Raw genomic sequence first — 21,092 nt, 5'->3', positions numbered from 1 at the left:
GGAAACATGGATTGTTATTGGGAATCTTTGGTTTAAACTAGCTTTCTAACAAACGCCCCCAAGGGCACCTCAACGCCCCCTTCCTAAAATATTGCTTCCAACGCCCCCATCATCATCTTGTGAACGCCCCCGTTGAGAAACACTGGTTTACTACAACACGTAACGTAAAGGCTAACCACTACTTTATAAACTTCATGGTTTTCATTTGAATAGAAATTCTAAACACGAGCTCAACATGTTGTCCAGATGTCAGACACACAGTTCTAATACTGCAAATAATTCAATAATTTCACAAGTTCATATTGATACTGAGCAGCGTTAGAATCAGAGAAATAAAACATAGTTTTCTCCGTTTCATCTCTACTAGAAAAGCAGCTGTAGCAAATAATCTCACTATCACTCTCCTCATTCATATTTTAATATGCTACAAATAATCTCACTATCACTCTCCTCATTCATATTTTAATACGCTACAAATAATCTCACTATCACTCTCCTCATTCATATTTTAATACGCTACAAATAATCTCACTATCGCTCTCCTCATTCATATTTTAATACGCTACAAATAATCTCACTATCGCTCTCCTCATTCATATTTTAATACGCTACAAATAATCTCACTGTCACTCTCCTCATTCATATTTTAATACGCTACAAATAATCTCACTATCACTCTCCTCATTCATATTTTAATACGCTACAAATAATCTCACTATCACTCTCCTCATTCATATTTTAATACGCTACAAATAATCTCACTATCACTCTCCTCATTCATATTTTAATATGCTACAAATAATCTCACTATCACTCTCCTCATTCATATTTTAATATGCTACAAATAATCTCACTATCACTCTCCTTATTCATATTTTAATATGCTACAAATAATCTCACTATCACTCTCCTCATTCATATTTTAATACGCTACAAATAATCTCACTATCACTCTCCTCATTCATAGTTTAATACGCTACAAATAATCTCACTATCACTCTCCTCATTCATATTTTAATACGCTACAAATAATCTCACTATCACTCTCCTCATTCATATTTTAATACGCTACAAATAATATCACTTTAGACCTGCTCTCTTTGATTTGAAGGATGTGGCATTTAGAGAAAGTGATGTTGGGTTGATCCCCATTTTCATACTTTTATTACAGTGATACAAGATGTAATGATTCATATGAAATAAGAAGGTAAACATACAGAAGAAAGAACAAATATACAGAAATATAATCCAGCACTGATGAGAATGAGAATTAAAGTTACTGTCAGACTTCTGAGTTCTGACATCAACCTTCAAGTTCCAGAATCTGATCAACTTTAACAGCAGTTCATCATTCAACAGCGTGGAGACGCAACCCAAAGAGATCCAGAGATAGGCCGACTTAACAGGAAGAGAAGCTGAGGGCAGTTTAAATGACTGGACATCTACACTTCTGCTGTCCTAATCTGCTGAGTCACTCTGGCTCCACAAGATCTCAATCAATCATGTCCAGCTGGAGGAGCCCAGTGGTCAACGGGACAAAAAGATATCAAAATAATACACATCACTGGCCTGGGAAATATAAAACACTTTTTATTAAGATTGTATTAATGGTAAATACACAATGATTTGTCCAAACAACAAACTGATTTATTAATTTGATTACATTCATATCAGTTCTTCTTCATTCACTGAGAGCTTCTTCTGTCGGCCTCCTTGAGCCAACTCTTCTCTATTAGCACGGGGTTAAGGTGTGTGTGTGTGTGTGTGTGTGTGTCTCTGTGTGTGTGAGAGTGTGTTTGTGTGTGTTTGTTTGAGTGTGTATGTGAGTGTGTGTGTCTATCTGTGTGTGTGTGTGTGTGTGTTTCTGTGTTTGTGAGTGTGTGTGTGTGTCTGTATGAGTGTCTGTCTGTGCACGTGTATGTGTGTGTGTGTGTGTGTGTGAGAGAGAGTGTGGATATCTGTGTGTGAAGCTAATCTCTTCCGTTGCTATGACAGCGTGGTAATCACCTCACCTATTAACGTTAGTTTAAATGATTTAATTTAGAAGAGAAGATGTTACTGTGGGGGGGGTAAAGGTCTCTGTGAGGTAACGGTTGGGGGGGAAAGGTCTCTGTGAGGTAACGGTTGGGGGGGGGGTAAAGGTCTCTGTGAGGTAACGGTTGGGGGGTAAAGGTCTCTGTGAGGTAACGGTTGGGGGGGTAAAGGTTGGGGGGGTAAAGGTCTCTGTGAGGGGGGTAAAGGTCTCTGTGAGGTAACGGTTGGGGGGGGTAAAGGTCTCTGTGAGGTAACGGTTGGGGGGGTAAAGGTCTCTGTGAGGTAACGGTTGGGGGGGGGGGGGTTAAAGGTCTCTGTGAGGTAACGGTTGGTGGGGGGGTAAAGGTCTCTGTGAGGTAACGGTTGTTTCAGTGGGCGGGGCAGTTAAGTTTATCAGACTAACAGCTGACTGTCCTGCAGCGACGACAGTCAAGTTTACCATTGATGTGAAAATGTGAAATGTTAGCAAACATATGCTTTCCACACTTGGCTCCACTCTGTAGTCTGACGTATGCTGAGTCAGCTGATTCTGATGGAGACAGAGCCCCCGTCACTGACCCAGAGAGGCTAATGTTGGCCAATCAACATCCTTCTTTCATGGCCACGTGGCGTTGCTAATGTGGAAGCGTGCAGAGCCTCCGTCAGTCTCTCCACTCTACCTCCCAGTAACATGGCCCAGTTAGAGGTGCTGCTGCTGCTTCAAGCTCTCGGGACCATCAGGACTCAGCTGGTCCTCCAACATCCTCCTCCTGATCCCTCATATGGATACCTCCACTTCCATCTGATGAGAGGAGAAGACAACAGAAGAGATAAATAGGGCTGTGACTGTATGTAGTTTTCATACCGTGGTGAAGAAGTAACGTATCACAACGGTATGGTGGTTAATGGTATTAAGCTCTGAGCTAGCTGCTAGGCTAATGTATGCAGTGTAAAGTGCAATGTTTACAGTGCAGCTCTATGCTGTCCACCTCAGCTGATAATGGAGAAATCTTCCCTTCTGTGTAGATTCAATTAAACATTACCTGTAGATATCATAAGTACTGAAGCCTACAAATAATTCATAATAATCGAACACATATAATAGGCAATATGCACAGGCGAATATGACGTATTTCGGTTAAATCTCAGGATGGATGTAAACTTCCGGTTATCGTACAATGCTGTGCTACTGTATGCTACCATTGAATGCTAGTCTTCAAAACATCTGTTCATTTTCGTCATTGTTGTGTTGTATATGTTAATGTTTATAAATGTACGGGATGACTGCTCTTCCAGCCACCACTGTTGTGAGCCGCAATGCAGTGTCTGCAAGATGCAATTCTTGTTAGTTTTTCTACTTTTCCCAAAGACAATGAATTACATAAACGGTGGGTGCTTAACATCGGACAATACAACTTTCTTACAACGAACGCACAAGTCTGCAGCCGACACATTTCTTTTAAAAACATGCAGTGTTAACATTGTCACATGTAGCTACATGCTAATGGCAGTAAACATGTCATCTTGGCTGCCAATGTTCTTAAATTCTCCCCAATTCCAGGTCGCATTCCTGCTAAAAATGTGTCCGATTCGGTAGTGTTTGGTTCAGAAGCCTTTATCTGTGATTCTTGACGTTAGAAAGTGCTGCTTCGTTCCACTACAATCTAACGTTAGCATACTCCTAACTAACTATTATGTAGTTGCATGCTAACGCGACATAGCTGTAATCTTGGCGGCCAATGTTGGTCATTTCTCCCCAAATACTAGTCACTTTACTGTTGTGTAGTATTTGGTTTAGAAACCTTTATTGGTGATTTTATCTGCTGCTAGCGCTAGCAGCATATAGCAGCAGAGTATATAAAGCTATATACTATATGTATGTAAATAGCAGGACTTTGTATCGTGAAAAAATAACATTAAAGGCTTCTAAACCAAATACTACACAACCGGACATGTTCAAGCAGTAAAGGGACCGGAATTTGGGGAGAAATGACCAGCATTGGCAAAGATTACAGCTATGTCACGTTAGCATGCAGCTACATAATGTTAACTAGGAGTATGCTGTGCTCTCAGAGATCTCATTTTTAGCCCTGATTTTACCTGATATTTTCATAAAAGTACAAACACATGAAGTGAGAGGTATATACACATGTTTAAACTTTATTTAAAGCATGATTAACCTGAAGCAGGACGGAGTCATGACTGAAAACACCAAGGCAAGGCTTCTAGCTCAGGCTAGCTAGCATTAGCAAATTACCATCAAAGTTGCAAAGAAATGAAGAAAAATAAAATTTTAAGCCTTTATCCAATTTGCTACGTGGTGTCATACTGGATGCCCGGACGACCCTCATTAACGGATACTTTAGGCAACTCCAGCAAACACCTTGTAAACTTAATATATGCCATCATAACAATCTATTGTCACTGTCTAATGTTTTCTCCCGGTAACCAGAAATGTCCAAACATCCTCACGCTAATGCGAAAGTGATGGGTGCATAGATCATAGCTGCCAACACTCCCGTTTTTCCCGGGTTTCTCCCTTTTTTTTTAGCCCTATCTCCCGAACCCCTCCCAGTTTGTTATTTCTCCCGGGAAACTCCCGTAATGTGCATGGCCCAAACTCCTTTATAAATAATCGGACCAATATGTTTGTCTAATGTTGACCAGTTGCCAGATCTTGTATTAAGCGCATCCTATTCACACAATGAACATACCATACAATTTTGACAACCCGTTTGTCACCTCAACCTGGCAACCTATCCAGTTGCGCAGTTGATCTCTGCGCAAGCTTCGAGGAAAGTTCAGACCTGAAAGCGAGCAGATAAAAATGGCAGGGGAAAGTGGTGTTCCCGCAAAGAAATCAAAATATAGCTGTAAATTTCAACAGTGTTGGGGGCAACAATTTATATGCATCTACCTAGTCATATCGACAACTTCCATGCTTTTTGTAAGGTGTGTCGCATTGATTTTAATGTAGCGCACGGCAGGGAGAATGACATCACCCAGCACATTGAAATACAGCGGCACCATCGCGCAGAAGAAGCACAAAAGGGCACATAAGGGCACACGGGAGATTTCATCCTTCATCATGATAGAACAGCCCCCGGTCGCGCCGCCATTCCCCCCGCACAAATCTACCGGATATTAAAAAACAAATGTTGGCATGTATGGCATTGAGCCTATTAATGGGCCATCCACCCTCTAGTGTCAAGCTGAAGTGACAATCTTGAACATAGTATAGAAGACTAACCAAAGATTATTGTGTTCATTGTCATATAACAAGACATATGTACCCCCAGTGTTTCCCATACATGGATATATTTCTGTAGGCCTGCCACATACTGTCATATTCTCTCTCTCTTACTCTCTCTCTTTCCTTCTCTCCTTCTTTCTCTCTCTCTCTCTCTCTCTCTCTCACACACAAACACAACAGACCTGACTGAATACTCCTCCGTGCAGATTAATTAATGCCATTAATTATTCTACTCCCTCCAATACATTAATGTAGGTGGCGGTATGAGCCTTAAACTTGGTTTGCGATCAGCTAATTAACACACAGAAGAAGAAGTTGCTTTTTCCCACATCGATCCCCCCCCCCGCCCCGAGAGAAGACGGCTGGAGTCCATCCGGAGTCTAATGGTTAGTATTATGAAGTTATTACCGGTATTTATTCAGGGATTTTCCTGCATAGAGAAAGTTTTGGCGACCCCCAAAGAGGTTTTAGCTGGCGCCAAATGAATATCACGGGCGCCAAAACGTCTGATTTTCAGCAGCCACCCCCCCGCTCATCCACAGTCACTACTGTATGCAGCTGGCTCTGATTTGACTGATCTGAACACTCTGCTGTATAGCGCTGATGGTATATCCGTTTGCAGAGTCAGACTGTACCGGACTAACGCGGTGACCATGCTGCTCTGGGGACCGGGGGGGCAGCGAGAAACCTCTGCTGACGGACGCAGAGCTCTCCGTCCGCCGGAGCTCTGACTGCTGTCTGTCTGCGCGGTGGGCTGTGCTGCCATCTATCAGTGTTACATTGAGACAATTTCATATCCTGTAAAAATAAAAACATCTCCTATGTAGTGTTAAGTCCTTTTCCCCGTGTTTTCATTTTAACTCCTGATGCGAGCCATATGGGAGGAGCCTACACATGAAACTCTTTAGAGTTTGGAGGTCTTTAGCAGCGTTGACCTGACTCCCTGAATAAGCTGCAGAGACGTGGTCTCTCTCCACCTCTCTGCTGAGCCCCGTTCACCTAACAGCATCAGTTCAACTGGATTTCACACTATGATGGTTACATTTACAATCAATCAGCTGTTCACATGTCTGCTGAACTGTAGGGACGGTCTGTTACACTACTGTAGGCCTACAGGCTATTCAACATCACTGACTATTTATTTATCAATATATCTAAATAGAAAACATTACACTTGTTATGTTGTTATTGTTATTTTATGTGTATGAGACACAAAACAATCCCCACTAGGGTAATTGGGTAAGTCTCTAGAATTTTGTTCAACAAATTAACAACATATACCGGAACAATTAAGTTTATTTTTTTGTCTTGCATGCAGAAGGTCACAAAGAGGTGAACAGCATCTGGCTGTTAAACAGAATTACAACTTGTGGTATTTTTTGTTTTGTCAAAGAGCAAATTTATGTTGTTTTTGTTTGTTGAAAGATTACATTCTGTGCTGTGACTGCCCCCAACACCCTTATAGCCTTGAGGATGGGACTGTGGGCAGATTCTCTATTTAAGCTATTTAAGTTGCCAAAAATATTTGCAGTACAATTAATATAAGAAGTCTGCAACTCTTTCCACACATGAACCTCCCCACCCCGGGTTAGCTACCACCACAAATATAATCTAATTATGTGGGAAACACTGACCCCTGTAACTTTCACCTGTGTTACGACCCCTCCCTTTTCTGCCTGCTGTTGGCTTCTCTGGCTTTACTGACTGAGCTGGCAGTTTGGGTGGGATCGTTAGTTAGCAGGTGGACACCTGGGTAGGCCTCAATCAAAACTATTTAAGCAGGCCATGTCTCATTGTTGGGTCTCTGCATTCACCTTCTCCTAGGCTCCACGTGTCCTGGTTTGGGTTTATTTCACCTCCTTTGTTGCAGTTGTCATTCATTCACACATCTTACACTCACACACGCAATGCTGATATCATTGATTCCACACCTGTTTTGATTATTGTATTAATAATATCTTGTTTACTTTACAATAAACACTTTATTGACATTTTAACCTGTCTGGTCTCCCCTCTTTGTCACATGCATTGAGCCGGTTTGTGACAAGTGGGCTCAAACAGAGAAAAAAACGTGCCCGGCTCCGACTCACTGAACTTAGGAAACAATGCCAATGTAAAGTCATTGAGAAGATGATGTAGCATTAAGAGGGACTACGGTAGCCAGTACTATGTAAGGCTGAAATTCTGCGTAACGAGGGTGGTTGGGGTGTTGGATGGGTCAAACACAGGACTTTCTTAACCCTGTAAGACCCAAATATAGAAAAACCTAAAAAAAAAAATATTTTACCTTTCAGATGTTGTTGTAGAAGGCCTTTGATGCAGAAATTAAAGAGTTTAAAAAAAAAATTTAGATTAGTTTTTAGAGAAATGTTGTAATATTGCAACATTGGGCTTAGCTGGGAGCAGAATATCTGTATTTGTAATCACATTGTCTGAACAATAATTCAGAACAACTAAAGGTTCATTTGCAGGTTTGATTGCTTACTTAGCCCCATAAAGGTATATAACATTAATAATAATCACACATTAGTCATATTTTTTATGAAGTCATTTATTAAAAAAAAATATTAAACAAGATAAAACTCTTGCTTTTTCTAGCAACTTCTCCATTCCTTTTTTTTCTTTTCATGACTGACTTTCATTGGTTGTGAAAGTCCCAAAAACAGTTCTTGTCCTCTGAAAAGCAAAGGCGAACATCACACTTGCTGCATTGCGTGTTGGTGTATCCTTTATCGCAGTGTCTGCAGCGTCCTCTCCCTGTCTTTCGTGGGAAATGTGCAACTAGGTCCCTGCGTACATCCAATGGGAGGTGTGCACATCTCTTGGACGGTCTCTTCTGAGCATTCAGAGGGCTTCCTGATGTCACTGCCTGTGTTGCTGGGCTCCCTTTGCCTGGAGATGGCCGTCCTCTCTTTGGAGTTTGAAGTGTTGTGTTTACCAGGATGAGAGAGGATGCTAGCTGTGCCTGAAACTGTCTCCTGTTCATTGTCTCTTTGCTAGACATCTTGAGAGCTTTGCAGTCCCGCTTGTAGAGGAGCCAGGCATTGACCACAGCGAGAATGATGGTGTGCCATAAGATGTACATGTACCAGCGACGGGATTTGATGGGGAACTTGTATTTGGCTGTAAATGAGTCCAACAAATCCACACCTCCCATGTACTTGTTGTAGGCACCAACAATGTAAGGCCTCTCAACTTCAATGTAGGTTCTGTTGGCTTTGTCCCAGCGTTGAATCTTCTGCACAGGTTCAGGTCCAGCAAAGGATGACAGAAGTGTGACGGCCCTGTTGTCATACCATTTGACAGCACAGATGTTGTGATTCCCCTCCACTCTGACGTCATAGCTTCCTCTCCCCTTTTTCTTCAAGCTCTTCTCGTCTTCAAGGTTACAGTTGGGTAGGCGCACCTGCCTGGCTGTTCCCACATAATGAATTCCCCGATCAAGGAGCTTCACTAATAATGGAACACAGGTGAAGTAGTTGTCTGCATACATTTTGTAGTTCTGACCTTCTGGAAGTGTGGAAGCAAGTTTCATCACAACATCACCTGACAATCCAAGTTCAGATTTGGCTCGTATTCCGTTGACACTGCCTTGGTAGGCATCGAAGTCCCACATCATGCCAGAGATTCCAGTTCTCGCCCACACTTTGAAACCCCATGGGTTTGGCTTGCCTCCACAGAGCTTAATGCTGCTGAATTTCCCCTTGAAAGGAATCATCATCTCATCCACAGAGTTGTGCTCTTCTGGTACCACCTGCAGGCATTTCTCTCTGAATGAATCAAGCCATGGTCTGAGTTTCCATAGTTTGTCTTTCTTTTCCGTCTCAGATACTGTCATATTGTTGACAAAATGTAATGACGTCAACAGGGATTGGAATCTGTTGCGCGGCATCACATCAGCAACAGGGGAGTACCGTGTCTCTGTCTCCCAATACATACGGGTTCCAGCCATTTGTACTAGGCCCATCTTCAGGTACATGCCAAACATTTTTTCAATTTCCTTTGCAGTGGTGTTTACAGATGTTCCATGTGTCTGAAAGCTGTACTCATTTGTGTTTTGTGTCAGAGCCTCAGTCATGTCTTCGGACACAAACTTCTGGAAGTATTCCAATGGTGTGTGGAGGGAAATGTCATTTCCTGTGATATCCAGACCAGAAAAATCAGTGTTGGGACTGATGAAATCTTTTTTCAGCCAGCGATACCTGTCACGGGGTATGGTGTGTTTGTTTGTTTTTGGCTCGATGTCCACGTAATTATCAGCTGGACAGTCCATGGGTGGTTGGTTTTCTTTGTCCACTTGTTGACAGACATCTTCATCTGAGTCTTCATCACTGTCATCAGTGTCATTGAGTTCCATCTCAACTTCACTCTCCCCATTTTGGATGATATCAATCACATCCTGCACACTGTATCGCGGCTCTCTCCTTGCTGGTGGCATTCTGAAAATAAAATATCAATTAATTAACATGTATAAATATGCTTTTCATATTGTAGTACATAACCTGAAGTAATAGGGTGGTGGACCAAGTGCTCAGGGTACAAATGTTTTCCATGCAGACAATACTGTCTGCTTATTGTAAGTTGCTGTAAATGGCTTAGCCTATGCTCTCTCTTTATCATGCTAAATGAAACATGCATCCCAATCACCAGCCATTTAGTCACACAATACTGCCTTGACATAACAATACTGCTTCTTATGCTCTCTAATTATCATACTAAAAGGAAAACATGCATACCCCCACTTACATCCACACCCCACATTCAGGAACATTTTCACCTTTCCCAGAATTGAATTGTCTGTTGATATCCTCTGGAATGTTAGGCCAGTCTGATCATATTAACTAAATTTTTTTAGAGATAAAACTTTTAAATCAGTCAAATTTGACCAGAACACAACACAAGGGTAGAATGTATACTGTCAATGTATAAAGAAAATACTCTGTTTCAGGCAGTGGTGAAGTGGAGGGAATACAACCTGTTTGAGCCCACTGCAACAAGCCTGCTATTTTGACTACCACACTCACCCAGTGTTGTATAATTGCAACAAATATTTAATAAGCTCTAAATGGAATTTGATGCATATATTCCAAAATAACTACATATGTACATGCTCTAGACATTATAATAACAACCAAAAAAAATATAAAACACATTTTACTTACTTGAATCTGATGAATCCAGTCCAATGAAAAAAAGAGATGTTGTTCGAAGGAAACCTTGAGAGGTTGTGTGAGTTCATGGCCATAAGGCGGGACTTATAAACAAATGTATGTTCCAATAGCATTGTGAGACTGAACAATAGGACCCAATGACTATGTAAATGTGGTAAAAAATAAAATAAAAAATAAAAGAGTGTTTTTAAGGATGGCTAAAGGTAACGTTGTAATTTTCCAACAAGGGGTGTTACAGGGTTTTAAAGTCGCTTTCTTCTTTTCCGTCCCCTTCTCCTCACGTGTCACAGAACCGTAAGCCCACCCACAATCTTTTCCTGAACCCAACCATCCCGTTCTTTCCGCGTGTCATGGAACCGTAAGCCCACCCATGACCTTTTCCTTAACTTAAGGGGCCCTGTTTATTTAACAAAATTCTTCCGTGGACCCATCACGGAATGTTTTGCGATTCCGTGAAACTGCCACAGATTTTGAGTTAAGGGGCCGTGTTCATTTCACGAATTCTGTGAGATCAGGTTGGAAAGTTGGAGGTTTACAGATATACTGGATGTTTGCTTTGATACTAACTGTGTTTAGTTTGATACTGCTGAAACCAGCATGGACTGACTCCAACCCTCTACTTACTCCAGAGTCTCCAGTCTCCAGTCTGGACTCTCCTTCAGATCACACAGCTGCTTCACGTCTGACTCCTTCAGGTTGTTGCCGCACAGCTCAAGCTCTTTCAGATGGGAGGGGTTGGACTTCAGAGCTGAGACCAGAGGAGCACAGCTGATCTCTGACAAACTGCACAAACTCAATCTGAATAAAGAATAAATGATGTAACTTTAGACAACAATGTTCCTGCTTGAAATCATTCAATGTTTAATAATCTTTTCAGAGCTGAAGAAGGTTTAGAAAACAGAAAACACCTGAACACAACAGGATCAGGATAAAAACTGTAAAATACTAAAAGTGAAAAAGAGCTCTAATTAATATTAATGACAACATGTTGCTATTTCAATAAAGACTTTGGAGTGAATTATTTAGTGTTATTCAGTTATATTAAGGTTTTAAATCTGTAGCTCAACATTACTCTGCTGCATTGAAATGAATTAGACGTTTTTACTAAATGCAATACATTTACAATAATTACACACAGTAATCCGTAATATTGAGAGGTTAAACAGGATCATCTTATTAAAGTTTATTATAAATCAACATGTTTCATTGTCTTGTGAATGAAGTGTCAACACAGTCTCACTCCCTACTCGTCAAATGTATGACGCATGGTCAAGGACCCTGGCGTCAAGTTTCAACCAAATAGGGGTACCCTTGACGTTATTTTTCGACGAGGGGGTCCGTCAGATAGACATTCATGTTATTCCCTCACCGTCGGATATCGACGAAAGAAAAAAACACGCCCCCCGCCCCTTAACTCGAAATCTGTGACAGTTATTGGTATTTTCAGCCCAATAACCGCTGTTTTAATCAACATTATTCACGAGATATTATCATGGTTTATATGTATTTCTTTTTATGTTATTATTTCGGTATATTTCGGCCAGGTAAACTGGATTGCTTTTTTGTTGATTTATATTTTTTAAACTATAATGCTACATCTATCAACATTTATTTAGATGTTATCATGGTATTCATTTCTTTACTTTAATAATATTATTTCGGTCTTATTACCGGTGAAATATTACAGTATATGCTGTAATACAGAACATTACGATACGATCCGAGCAGGAAGCATTCAAAGCCGATAGGCCTATCCCACAATGCAATGCGGCCATTCATTTCAAAGAATCGGGCAGCGATCAGCTGGTCTTTAACGCCAGGATCGCTTCAATATACATATATACAGTCAGTGGTCAGTATCACTTCAATATACATATATACAGTCAGTGATTGTGTCACCAGCAACAACACGTTGCTCAGTTTTGTTCCAGTAAGTTATGAACCATAATAACGTTTAAACAAATCCGCGGAAAACTCCGGAAGTGACGTAGTACGTCCCGCTCAGCGGATACGAAGATATAAATATATAATATTCGTAATATTGATGTTTTTTTCTAACGATGTATTTGAGGAGTTAAAAAATAAACATAGTTATAATAATAAAATACAGTTTCATGTATTTGTCTCATATATTGTTGTTGGGTACCAAGAGTTTGGTTAAATCTGATTTTAACCAAAAGGCCTCAGATTAAACTGACCTCTGGATACAGGACACACATGTGCTCAGAGACAAAGGAACATGTGACCAAGACAAAGGAATCTTGGCCTCCATGTAAACCCCAAAGCCGGGACAATTCACACCTCTATGCAAAATGCCAGCCAGAAGGGAAACTCCTCACAACTGGCAGGAAGTCAAATGACTACAAAAGTGTAGTTTTCACCCTTTCAAGAGTTTTGAGTCTTCCTATTGGTTCAGCGGGACCATAAACACAGCAGGTGGGTTTTAACCTATAAATAACCTGACCCTAGGAAACTCCCCGTCTTCACTTGCAACTCAGTTGCTGAAAGGAGGCGCGCAAGCGCTGTGCTAAACTTCCATTTTCTGGAGAATGTGGATTTTATTTCGGTGGATCCTTGAAAACACACCAGTGTTTTCATATCTGCAGTGAGAAGGAAACAATGTTTTTCTTCTCAAAGTCGAACTAAACTTGCCCCTTGCTGCTTTTTTTTTTTTGAGGGAAGTTTCTCCGTGGCCGCTGACGAGCCAGGGGACCCATTCCGTTCATTTCTGGACAGAAACAAACGGACTGAACACACCGTAAGAAGGCTTACGTCTGGGCAGAGATAAGTAGTGTGTTTATTAATGAGCAAAAGGGGTTAGCTACCATTGTTGCCATTAATGTGATCTGATTTAATCATGTACTGGTCCATATGTGATTATTAATCTGTGCTGTGAATGTATAAATTGATCACAATACTCGTTGATTTATGTTGTTAAGTAGCTGGGTATAACTGTAATCGCTACCTGCTTAAATCACTCCTTTCAGGAGTTTAGTTACTGTCTGCGATAGAATCGTGAAAATCAGCTGTTAGTCACTGAATTAGTTATAGTGACGTTCTCCTCAGCAAAACGAAGTCTCAGTCTGTCCTAAACCACACGTTAGCCCAGACCTGAGTGGCTGAGGGGAACTGGGTCATTATCGATAACTAAAGATCAGAGGGCCTTTTTTCTTTATTCTTCTTCTCTTTCTCCTCTTACTAACACACACACACACACACACACACACACACACACACACACACACACAGGCTAGCCGCGTAGCTCCTGAGCTAACGCTGCAGGCTAGCTTCACACGTGGGATCTGTTACGTTCGGACAGAGCTAACACAGGAACTAGCTACCATACCGACTAAGCGTGCGCGTTGCCTAGCAACCCCCGGCTTCTTCAGCCCCTCCTCGTGCACGCAGCACCACTACCGCCCTCTTGAGGCCTAATAGTTTTGTGCAGCTCACAGGAGTAGCCATTTTGGGTAGCTTTGTGTTAGAAATACATGTCGACATGCCCCTCCTCTCTCACACACACACACACCCACACCCACAGACGTGTCCATGACACATGCTGCTTTGTTTTTGCTTTGTTTTGGTTGTGATATTGTAAAGAGGTATATGAGTTTATTATTGAAGGATTATTGATTAGCTACCGATAATTGTGACGTTAATAAATCTTATTATGCTTAATTAGCAGTGGCTTGTGATTATTTGTGTACTTGTTGTAATAATTGCTGGTCAATCAGGTCCGTGCTTGGATTCACCCCTTCCTTTAATTCCTTTTTAAAGGATTACCACAGAATGAGACTGTTCCACAGTTTGATTATTGGTCCCTGACTTGCATGGTGGTGCCCCGTTTTTGATTGTTTGTCGATTTGATAAAGTTATTAATAACCATATTCATAACTTTATTAATATTGATAAAACCTCTTTGATAATTTGCCGATGATCAAATCTGTACCCTACGAGAATCCTACATTGTGTTCTCGGCCGGCCGGCGGGCGGCCTCAATCTGAAACGGAATCAAGCCATTTCACTGACATATGTTCCTCTCCAGGTTGAGACCTTTCCAACGATGTGTTTGCTATAGTCCTACAACAACGTTTTAATTTGTACACATCATGGAGACCACTTAGCAGGAGATACTTTATTGTCCCCAGAGGGATATTTGCCTTGAGTTCAAATGCTTCACAAATAACACTTGACATATTGTTTTATCATACAGCTGACATACTTAAAATAGAAAAACAACATGAACAAAGTGATATAGGCTAGACTGAAGCACATCACACAGCAACAATCTATTGCTCATCTTTCACAAACAGACAAGAGCAACACAACCATGCTTCATATCATGAAGCTATTGCACACCCTCAATCTCAAGCAACATTATTTAAAGTTTTAATTGAGGTAGGTCCAAATTAGACCTATATCATCATCAACGTTTTTATAGTTTAGAAATGTTAAGTTTACCCATATCTTCTGCCAGAGGATAAGAGCTCATACTTGGCATGGAGAATAAAGATAGAGCAGACCATATTCTGTGTGCTTGCCTGGAGAGACTGTGCCTGGAGAGACTGGTTTCTATTCCTTACACAACTGAGAGTCATAATAAAATTCTCTGTAATGCAGCCTTGTATAACATAAACCATCTGATTCACCGTGGGTGTCTGCTCTAAATGATAACACACACTTTCAACACGGGCCTTCCAGCCAAAGGTGCATGTTGTCCATATGAACACCATTGGGCCTATAGGAGCAGAGCCGATGGATTGGTTCATCATTTATGACCTCTTATATCCTCTGACCCAGCTCTATCTCGAGAGTTACCTCAACTTCAGTTTCAAAGGGGGGGGGTCAGCTTTTCTTAGACATGAGTAGGGGGGGGGGGCACCAAGGAAAAAAGGTTGGGAACCACTGCTCTGACCCATGTCATGACCCTTTTCTCAGCTTGTGAAATGGTTGAATGAGATGTGTGAGTTTTGTCTTTGTGCAGTAGTGCTGAGGTAGAAGTGTGCCAAAAATGCCATATATATATATATATACAATATACTATATATATATATATATATATATATATATATATATATATATATATATATATACACTACCGGTCAAAAGTTTGGGGTCACTTAGAAATTTCCATTCCACTCCATTCCAGACACAATACCTGCTGAGATCAGTTGTATTGTTTTTTTTAACCAGGGCAGCAGTTTTCAGATTACATTATTTGCTTACATAATTGCAAAAGGGTTCTCGACTGTTGTAGAAAGAAGTGGCTGAAGAAACACTTGAAATTCATGCTTTTTGGTCTAAAACGTCATACCCAAATTAAAAGTGGTACAGCTCCCATATACTTTGACACTCAGGGGTGTGCCTGATATCATTGGAAAGGTGATTGATGTGGGTTTGTTTGTGTATTTGAGAAGTGTTGTATTTTGTAGTTTTTTGGCTTTTTTAATTGCACTTTTCAAATAAAAATAAAAAAACGCACAGACATATTTGTAGAAAAGAATTCATATAAAATCCATTTTTGAGTCTTTTAGCTTCTGAATTTTTTTCTGTAGTAAGCTGAGACGTGGCTAATGCTGTGTTGCCTGTCACCTGTCAGATGTGTTTACAGCAGTGTATTTTAATAATTTTACAGATTTATAACTTGGACAGAAATAAAAAATCTCCATTCTAGCCTCTGTAACTCTGTCAGTAAGGCCTAGAATCACCCTGACACAACTTGAGAATGTTTCCTTTCCAATGATATCAGGCACACCCCTAATTGTCAAAGTATATGGGAGCTGTACCACTTTTAATTTGGGTATGACGTTTAGACCAAAAAACATGAATTTCAAGCATTTCTTCAGCCACTTCTGTCTACAACAGTCGAGAACCATTTTGCAATTATGTAAGCACATAATGTAATCTGAAAACTGCTGCCCTGATTAAAAAAAACAATGCAACTGATCTCTGCTGGTATTCTGTCTGGAATGGAAATTTCTAAGTGACCCCAAACTTTTGACCGGTAGTGTATATATATGTTGTATATGTATACATACCCAAACAAAGCTATATACATCTTACTCAGTGAACAAAAACCTCGATAACAATCTGCTTATCCTTTTAATTTCCTGAAAATGCTTCTTAAAACTAGTCCCTTCTTAATTTTGAAAAGGTAGTCTCAGTAAAGGCTACAAAGGTTAAGATGGCTACAAGCTGTAACCACGGTGATTGATATGAGGATCATCTTCTGAATATAATAATGAATATGTTAGGCCTACCATAAATTGATATTTCAAAACAACTTATAATGCAGTGTGATTTTAAATCAAACTAAGTCCCACACATAAATATACTCATGTTTTTCGCCTTTAGTCTTTGCTATTAATATTCATCAACTGCAAAATTAGAAAATTGCGTTTTTAAATAACTATGTATGGAAAATAAAATAAAAAATGCTTCTCTTTATATATAGTTTAATTGTTTTTCACAGCAGTACAATTCAAAACAAATTCAAATTAGTCAAACAAGCCATTAGGCTGTATTTCTAAACACTCAACTGTAGGTTTTTTATATAGTATATATAAGGCAAATCAAAGTGCTAAATATAAATTTTTTCATTATTAGTATTTTATTGTGTAAAGTCTCACGTACAACGTGGAACATTCTTTCACAGACGAGATGTGGAATTTCCACGTCACTTCCGCGGATTCGTTTAAACGTAGACAAATACACGAAACCACGTCACTTCCGGAGTTTTCCGCGGATTCGTTTAAACGTTATAATGGTTCATAACTTACTGGAACAAAACTGAGCAACGTGTTGTTGCTGGTGGCACAATCACTGACTGTATATATGTATATTGAAGTGATACTGACCACTGACTGTATATATGTATATTGAAGTGATACTGACCACTGACTGTATATATGTATATTGTAGTGATACTGACCACTGACTGTATATATGTATATTGAAGTGATACTGACCACTGACTGTATATATGTATATTGTAGTGATACTGACCACTGACTGTACATATGTATATTGAAGTGATACTGACCACTGACTGTATATATGTATATTGAAGTGATACTGACCACTGACTGTATATATGTATATTGAAGTGATACTGAGCACTGACTGTATATATGTATATTGTAGTGATACTGACCACTGACTGTATATATGTATATTGAAGTGATACTGACCACTGACTGTATATATGTATATTGAAGTGATACTGACCACTGACTGTATTTAAAAAAAATAGTTTAAAAAATATAAATCAACAAAAAAGCAATCCAGCTTCCCTGGCCGAAATATACCGAAATAATAACATAAAAAGAAATACATATAAACCATGATAATATCTCGTGAATAATGTTGATTAAAACAGCGGTTATTGGGCTGAAAATACCAATAACTGTCACAGATTTCGAAAGTTAAGGGCGGGGGCGTGTTTTTTCTTTTCGTCGGTATCCGACGGTGAGGGAATAACATGAATGTCTATCTGACGGACCCCCTCGTCGAAAAATAACGTCAAGGGTACCCCTATTTGGTTGAAACTTGACACCAGGGTCCTTGACCATGCGTCATACATTTGACAAGTAGGGAGTGAGACTGCATCCTAATGTTTCAGGTAGAGATGATTCTTCTGAACACATCTGCTCTTTAATTAGTTCACTTACTGTACAGCTCTAGAAAACACCACTATCCTCACATGGACACTACACATAGAAACTAATCTATCAGTTCAAATCTGACTTTCCCTACATTCATAGTAGTAGTAGTAGTAGTAGTAGTAGTAGTAGTAGTTTATTTTGAACATGTAAAAAATATAAAATAAAAAATATATATACAGACATGCATACATATATAAAATTAAAATTAAAATGACAGCTTAATAAGGTCATGTACTTCTAAGCATAATCTTCCACAATTATTGTAAGTAATTCAAATTAGAAATTCCCATGTTCAAAAAGGAGTAGGAAGAAGTTCATAACAAACTGGTCCTACCCCCTTTCTCTATTTTTATCCTTTGGTTAAATAAAAAACAATTTGATGCATCTCTTATACATACATCTTTACATACACCTTATATCTACCTACCTACTGTTCACATAAACCCATGCATTCACATAGATACAGATGCATACATACATGCACACACATTCACTTTTTTTTTCTCTTTTCTTCTTTCTTTTCCATCTATTTTCTTCATTTCCGTCTATCTATAGCAAGTCAAATGATACCACCTCCATACTAGACTTAATATGTAGACCAAGGAACCTGTATACAATACTATCACCTCGAGTCCTTTTAGTATCCATTTAATATATTCAGTTTAAATAGTCTTTTAAAATTACTCATTGTTGTACATGATTTCATCTCTTCACTGCAGCTGTTCCATACATTAACTCCTTTGGTTGTGATGCAGTGATATTTAGAATTTGTTCTTATAAGTTTCTTTTTAAATAAAAATGTTCCTCTTGAGTGATGTTTGCTCTCTCTCATTTGAAACAACCCCTGAATACTGTTCGATAGCTGTTGTTTAGTTATTTTGTACATAATTTGTGCAGTTTTGAAGTCAACAATATCTCTGAATTTTAGTGCTTTTAATTTAATAAACAGTGGAGTAGTTGGTGCTCTATATGTGGTTTATTTACAATTCTTAAGGCTCTCTTTTGAAGGATGAATATAGTTTCAGTGTTGGTTTTGTAAGTGTTTCCCTATACTTCCAAACAGTAAGTAATGTATGGCAGTATGAAGGAACAATACAACGTGTACAATGATTGTTGATTTAATAGGTAATTGGTTTTATACAATATAGTAATTGATTTTGATATTTTAGCCTTGATATAGTATGTGGCTTCCAACATAATGTTTCATCGATTAGTACGCCCAGAAATTTAAGTTCTTTTACTCTATTTCAATATAATTTATTATACGTTTTTTATTTAAAGTTATGGCACGATTACCAAAAATTATAAATTTAGTTTTATAATTTATATAATTTATAATAAGTTCAGTGTTGTGTGTGTGTGTGTGTGTGTGCGCATGTGAGTATGCGTGTGTGTTTGTGTGTATGTGTGTGCGTTTGTTTGCAGGGCTTGACAGTAATGATTTTTTTTAATATATAAAAACAAATGTAAACTGACAAAACTGGAAAATCTTATTTCAAAAGATGCTAGTATATGTGGATGTCTCCGTAAAGTTTAAACGCTACGTTCTTGCGCAACACAACATTTCAGCTCCTTGAATGGTATGATAATGATGGTTTCATTTCAGAGCAGTGGTCAGTAAATATATTTTTAGGCTGCTTACTCATTCAGTGGTCAGTAAATATATTTTTAGGCTGCTTATGCATCAGTCGGTCTGAGATCGCGTGTGTGTGTGTGTGTGTGTGTGTGTGGGGAGTGGGTGATAGAGCGAGGGATCAGTGAGAGAGTGATGGCGATTAGCTTCAGAGTGAGTAGTGAATCTAGAGTCATATAATGAGAGAAACTAAGTGTCTCTTCTGTTCTTTCTGACTGAGGTGGGAAATCTGGAGCAGGAAAAGTTAACCCTCTCCTTGATTTCATGTTGTTTATGGAGAAGGAGAACCAGGAAATGAGTCAGGGGAAATGCAACGCTACCAAGCCATGCCCACGGCAGTCGCTATGACGAACAGCCACACTGAGGCGGTACTAAAATCTGCAACGGAAAGCGGACGCACAGTGCGTCGAGTTGAGTCGAGGCAAGTCGAGCAGGTACAATGTAATGGAAAAACGCCAATATACACTGCATAGAACGAAAAAGCATCAATCTAGCTCAGATGAGATGTGATATATATTAGGTGAAAAGAATGGGGCTGAACAAGAAGAAAGAGAGGAAAGAGAGAAGAAAGGAGAGCAGGAGAGAGGAGAGGAGAGAAGAGACAAAAGTGAGGAGAGAAAGAGAGAAGGAGAGAGTGAGGAAAGAGAGGAGAGGAAAAAGAGAGGAAAGATAGAAAAATTGAGAAAGAGAGCAACTTTGACTAAAATTGACTAAAAAGGCTGAAAGTTTAAATACTTTGTATTATTATCAGCCATATCCATTGCGTAGAACAAACAAGCATGACCCTAAAGAGCTGAGAGGTGGATACATTGCCTGAAAAGAAACGGGCTATATAGATGGATGAAATCACAAATCACAAATGACCATGGAGGGAGGGAGGGAGAGAGGAAGATAGAGAGAGACAGAAGGAGGGAGGGAGAGAGAGAGAGAGAATGAGTGATAGAGAGAGAGAGACAGGGAGAGAGAGAGAGAGAGGGATAGAGAGGGAGAGAGAGAGGCAGAGGTAAAGAAAGAGAGAGGGAAAGAGAGAGGGGGAGAGATAAAAAGGGGGGACGAAAGAGAGGGAGAGATAAAGAGAGAGAAAGAAAGGGAGAGAGAGACAGGGAAAAAAGAGAGAGAGAGGGGGGGTAGAGAGAGACAGGGAGGGAGAAGGAGGGATGGAGAGAGAAGGAGAGAGAGAGAAAGTGAGAGACAGGGAGAGAGAGGCAGAGGGAAAGAAAGAGATGGAGAGAGAGGGAAAGAGAGAGAAACAGAGATAGATAGGGGGAGAGAGAAGACAGACAGACAGACAGAAGTGGAAGGCCAGAGATAGACTACTGTTCATATTACTGCCTGTAGTATCTGTATAGACTACTGTT

The 21,092-nt window shown here is 39.7% G+C and overlaps 2 protein-coding genes across 8 annotated transcripts in view; one reads left to right on the top strand and one right to left on the bottom strand.

Moving 5' to 3' along the window:
* LOC114548890 (uncharacterized) overlaps positions 1-21,092 on the top strand; it is a 590,132-nt gene that overhangs the window by 431,155 nt on the left and 137,885 nt on the right.
* Positions 1-21,092, bottom strand: part of LOC114548895 (NACHT, LRR and PYD domains-containing protein 3-like) — an 802,603-nt gene that overhangs the window by 758,641 nt on the left and 22,870 nt on the right. Inside the window, exons 5-6 of one of the 7 annotated variants that reach the window (XM_028568913.1) lie at positions 11,062-11,235; positions 2,365-2,815 (exon numbers count right to left, since the gene is read on the bottom strand). The exons of 5 other annotated variants lie outside the window; for them this stretch is intronic. In XM_028568913.1, the coding sequence (XP_028424714.1) occupies positions 2,758-2,815; positions 11,062-11,235 (232 nt within the window). In that variant the 3' untranslated portion in view covers positions 2,365-2,757. Of the gene's footprint in view, positions 1-2,364; positions 2,816-11,061; positions 11,236-21,092 lie in introns of those variants that run through there. One more of the 7 variants, XM_028568915.1, reaches the window with a different exon arrangement.

This window comes from Perca flavescens, chromosome 22 (genome assembly GCF_004354835.1).
Source record: "Perca flavescens isolate YP-PL-M2 chromosome 22, PFLA_1.0, whole genome shotgun sequence".
Classification (NCBI taxonomy): domain Eukaryota; kingdom Metazoa; phylum Chordata; class Actinopteri; order Perciformes; family Percidae; genus Perca; species Perca flavescens.
The sequence above is the reverse complement of the archived record's forward strand: the minus strand, read 5'-3'. Positions and strand labels throughout refer to the sequence as shown.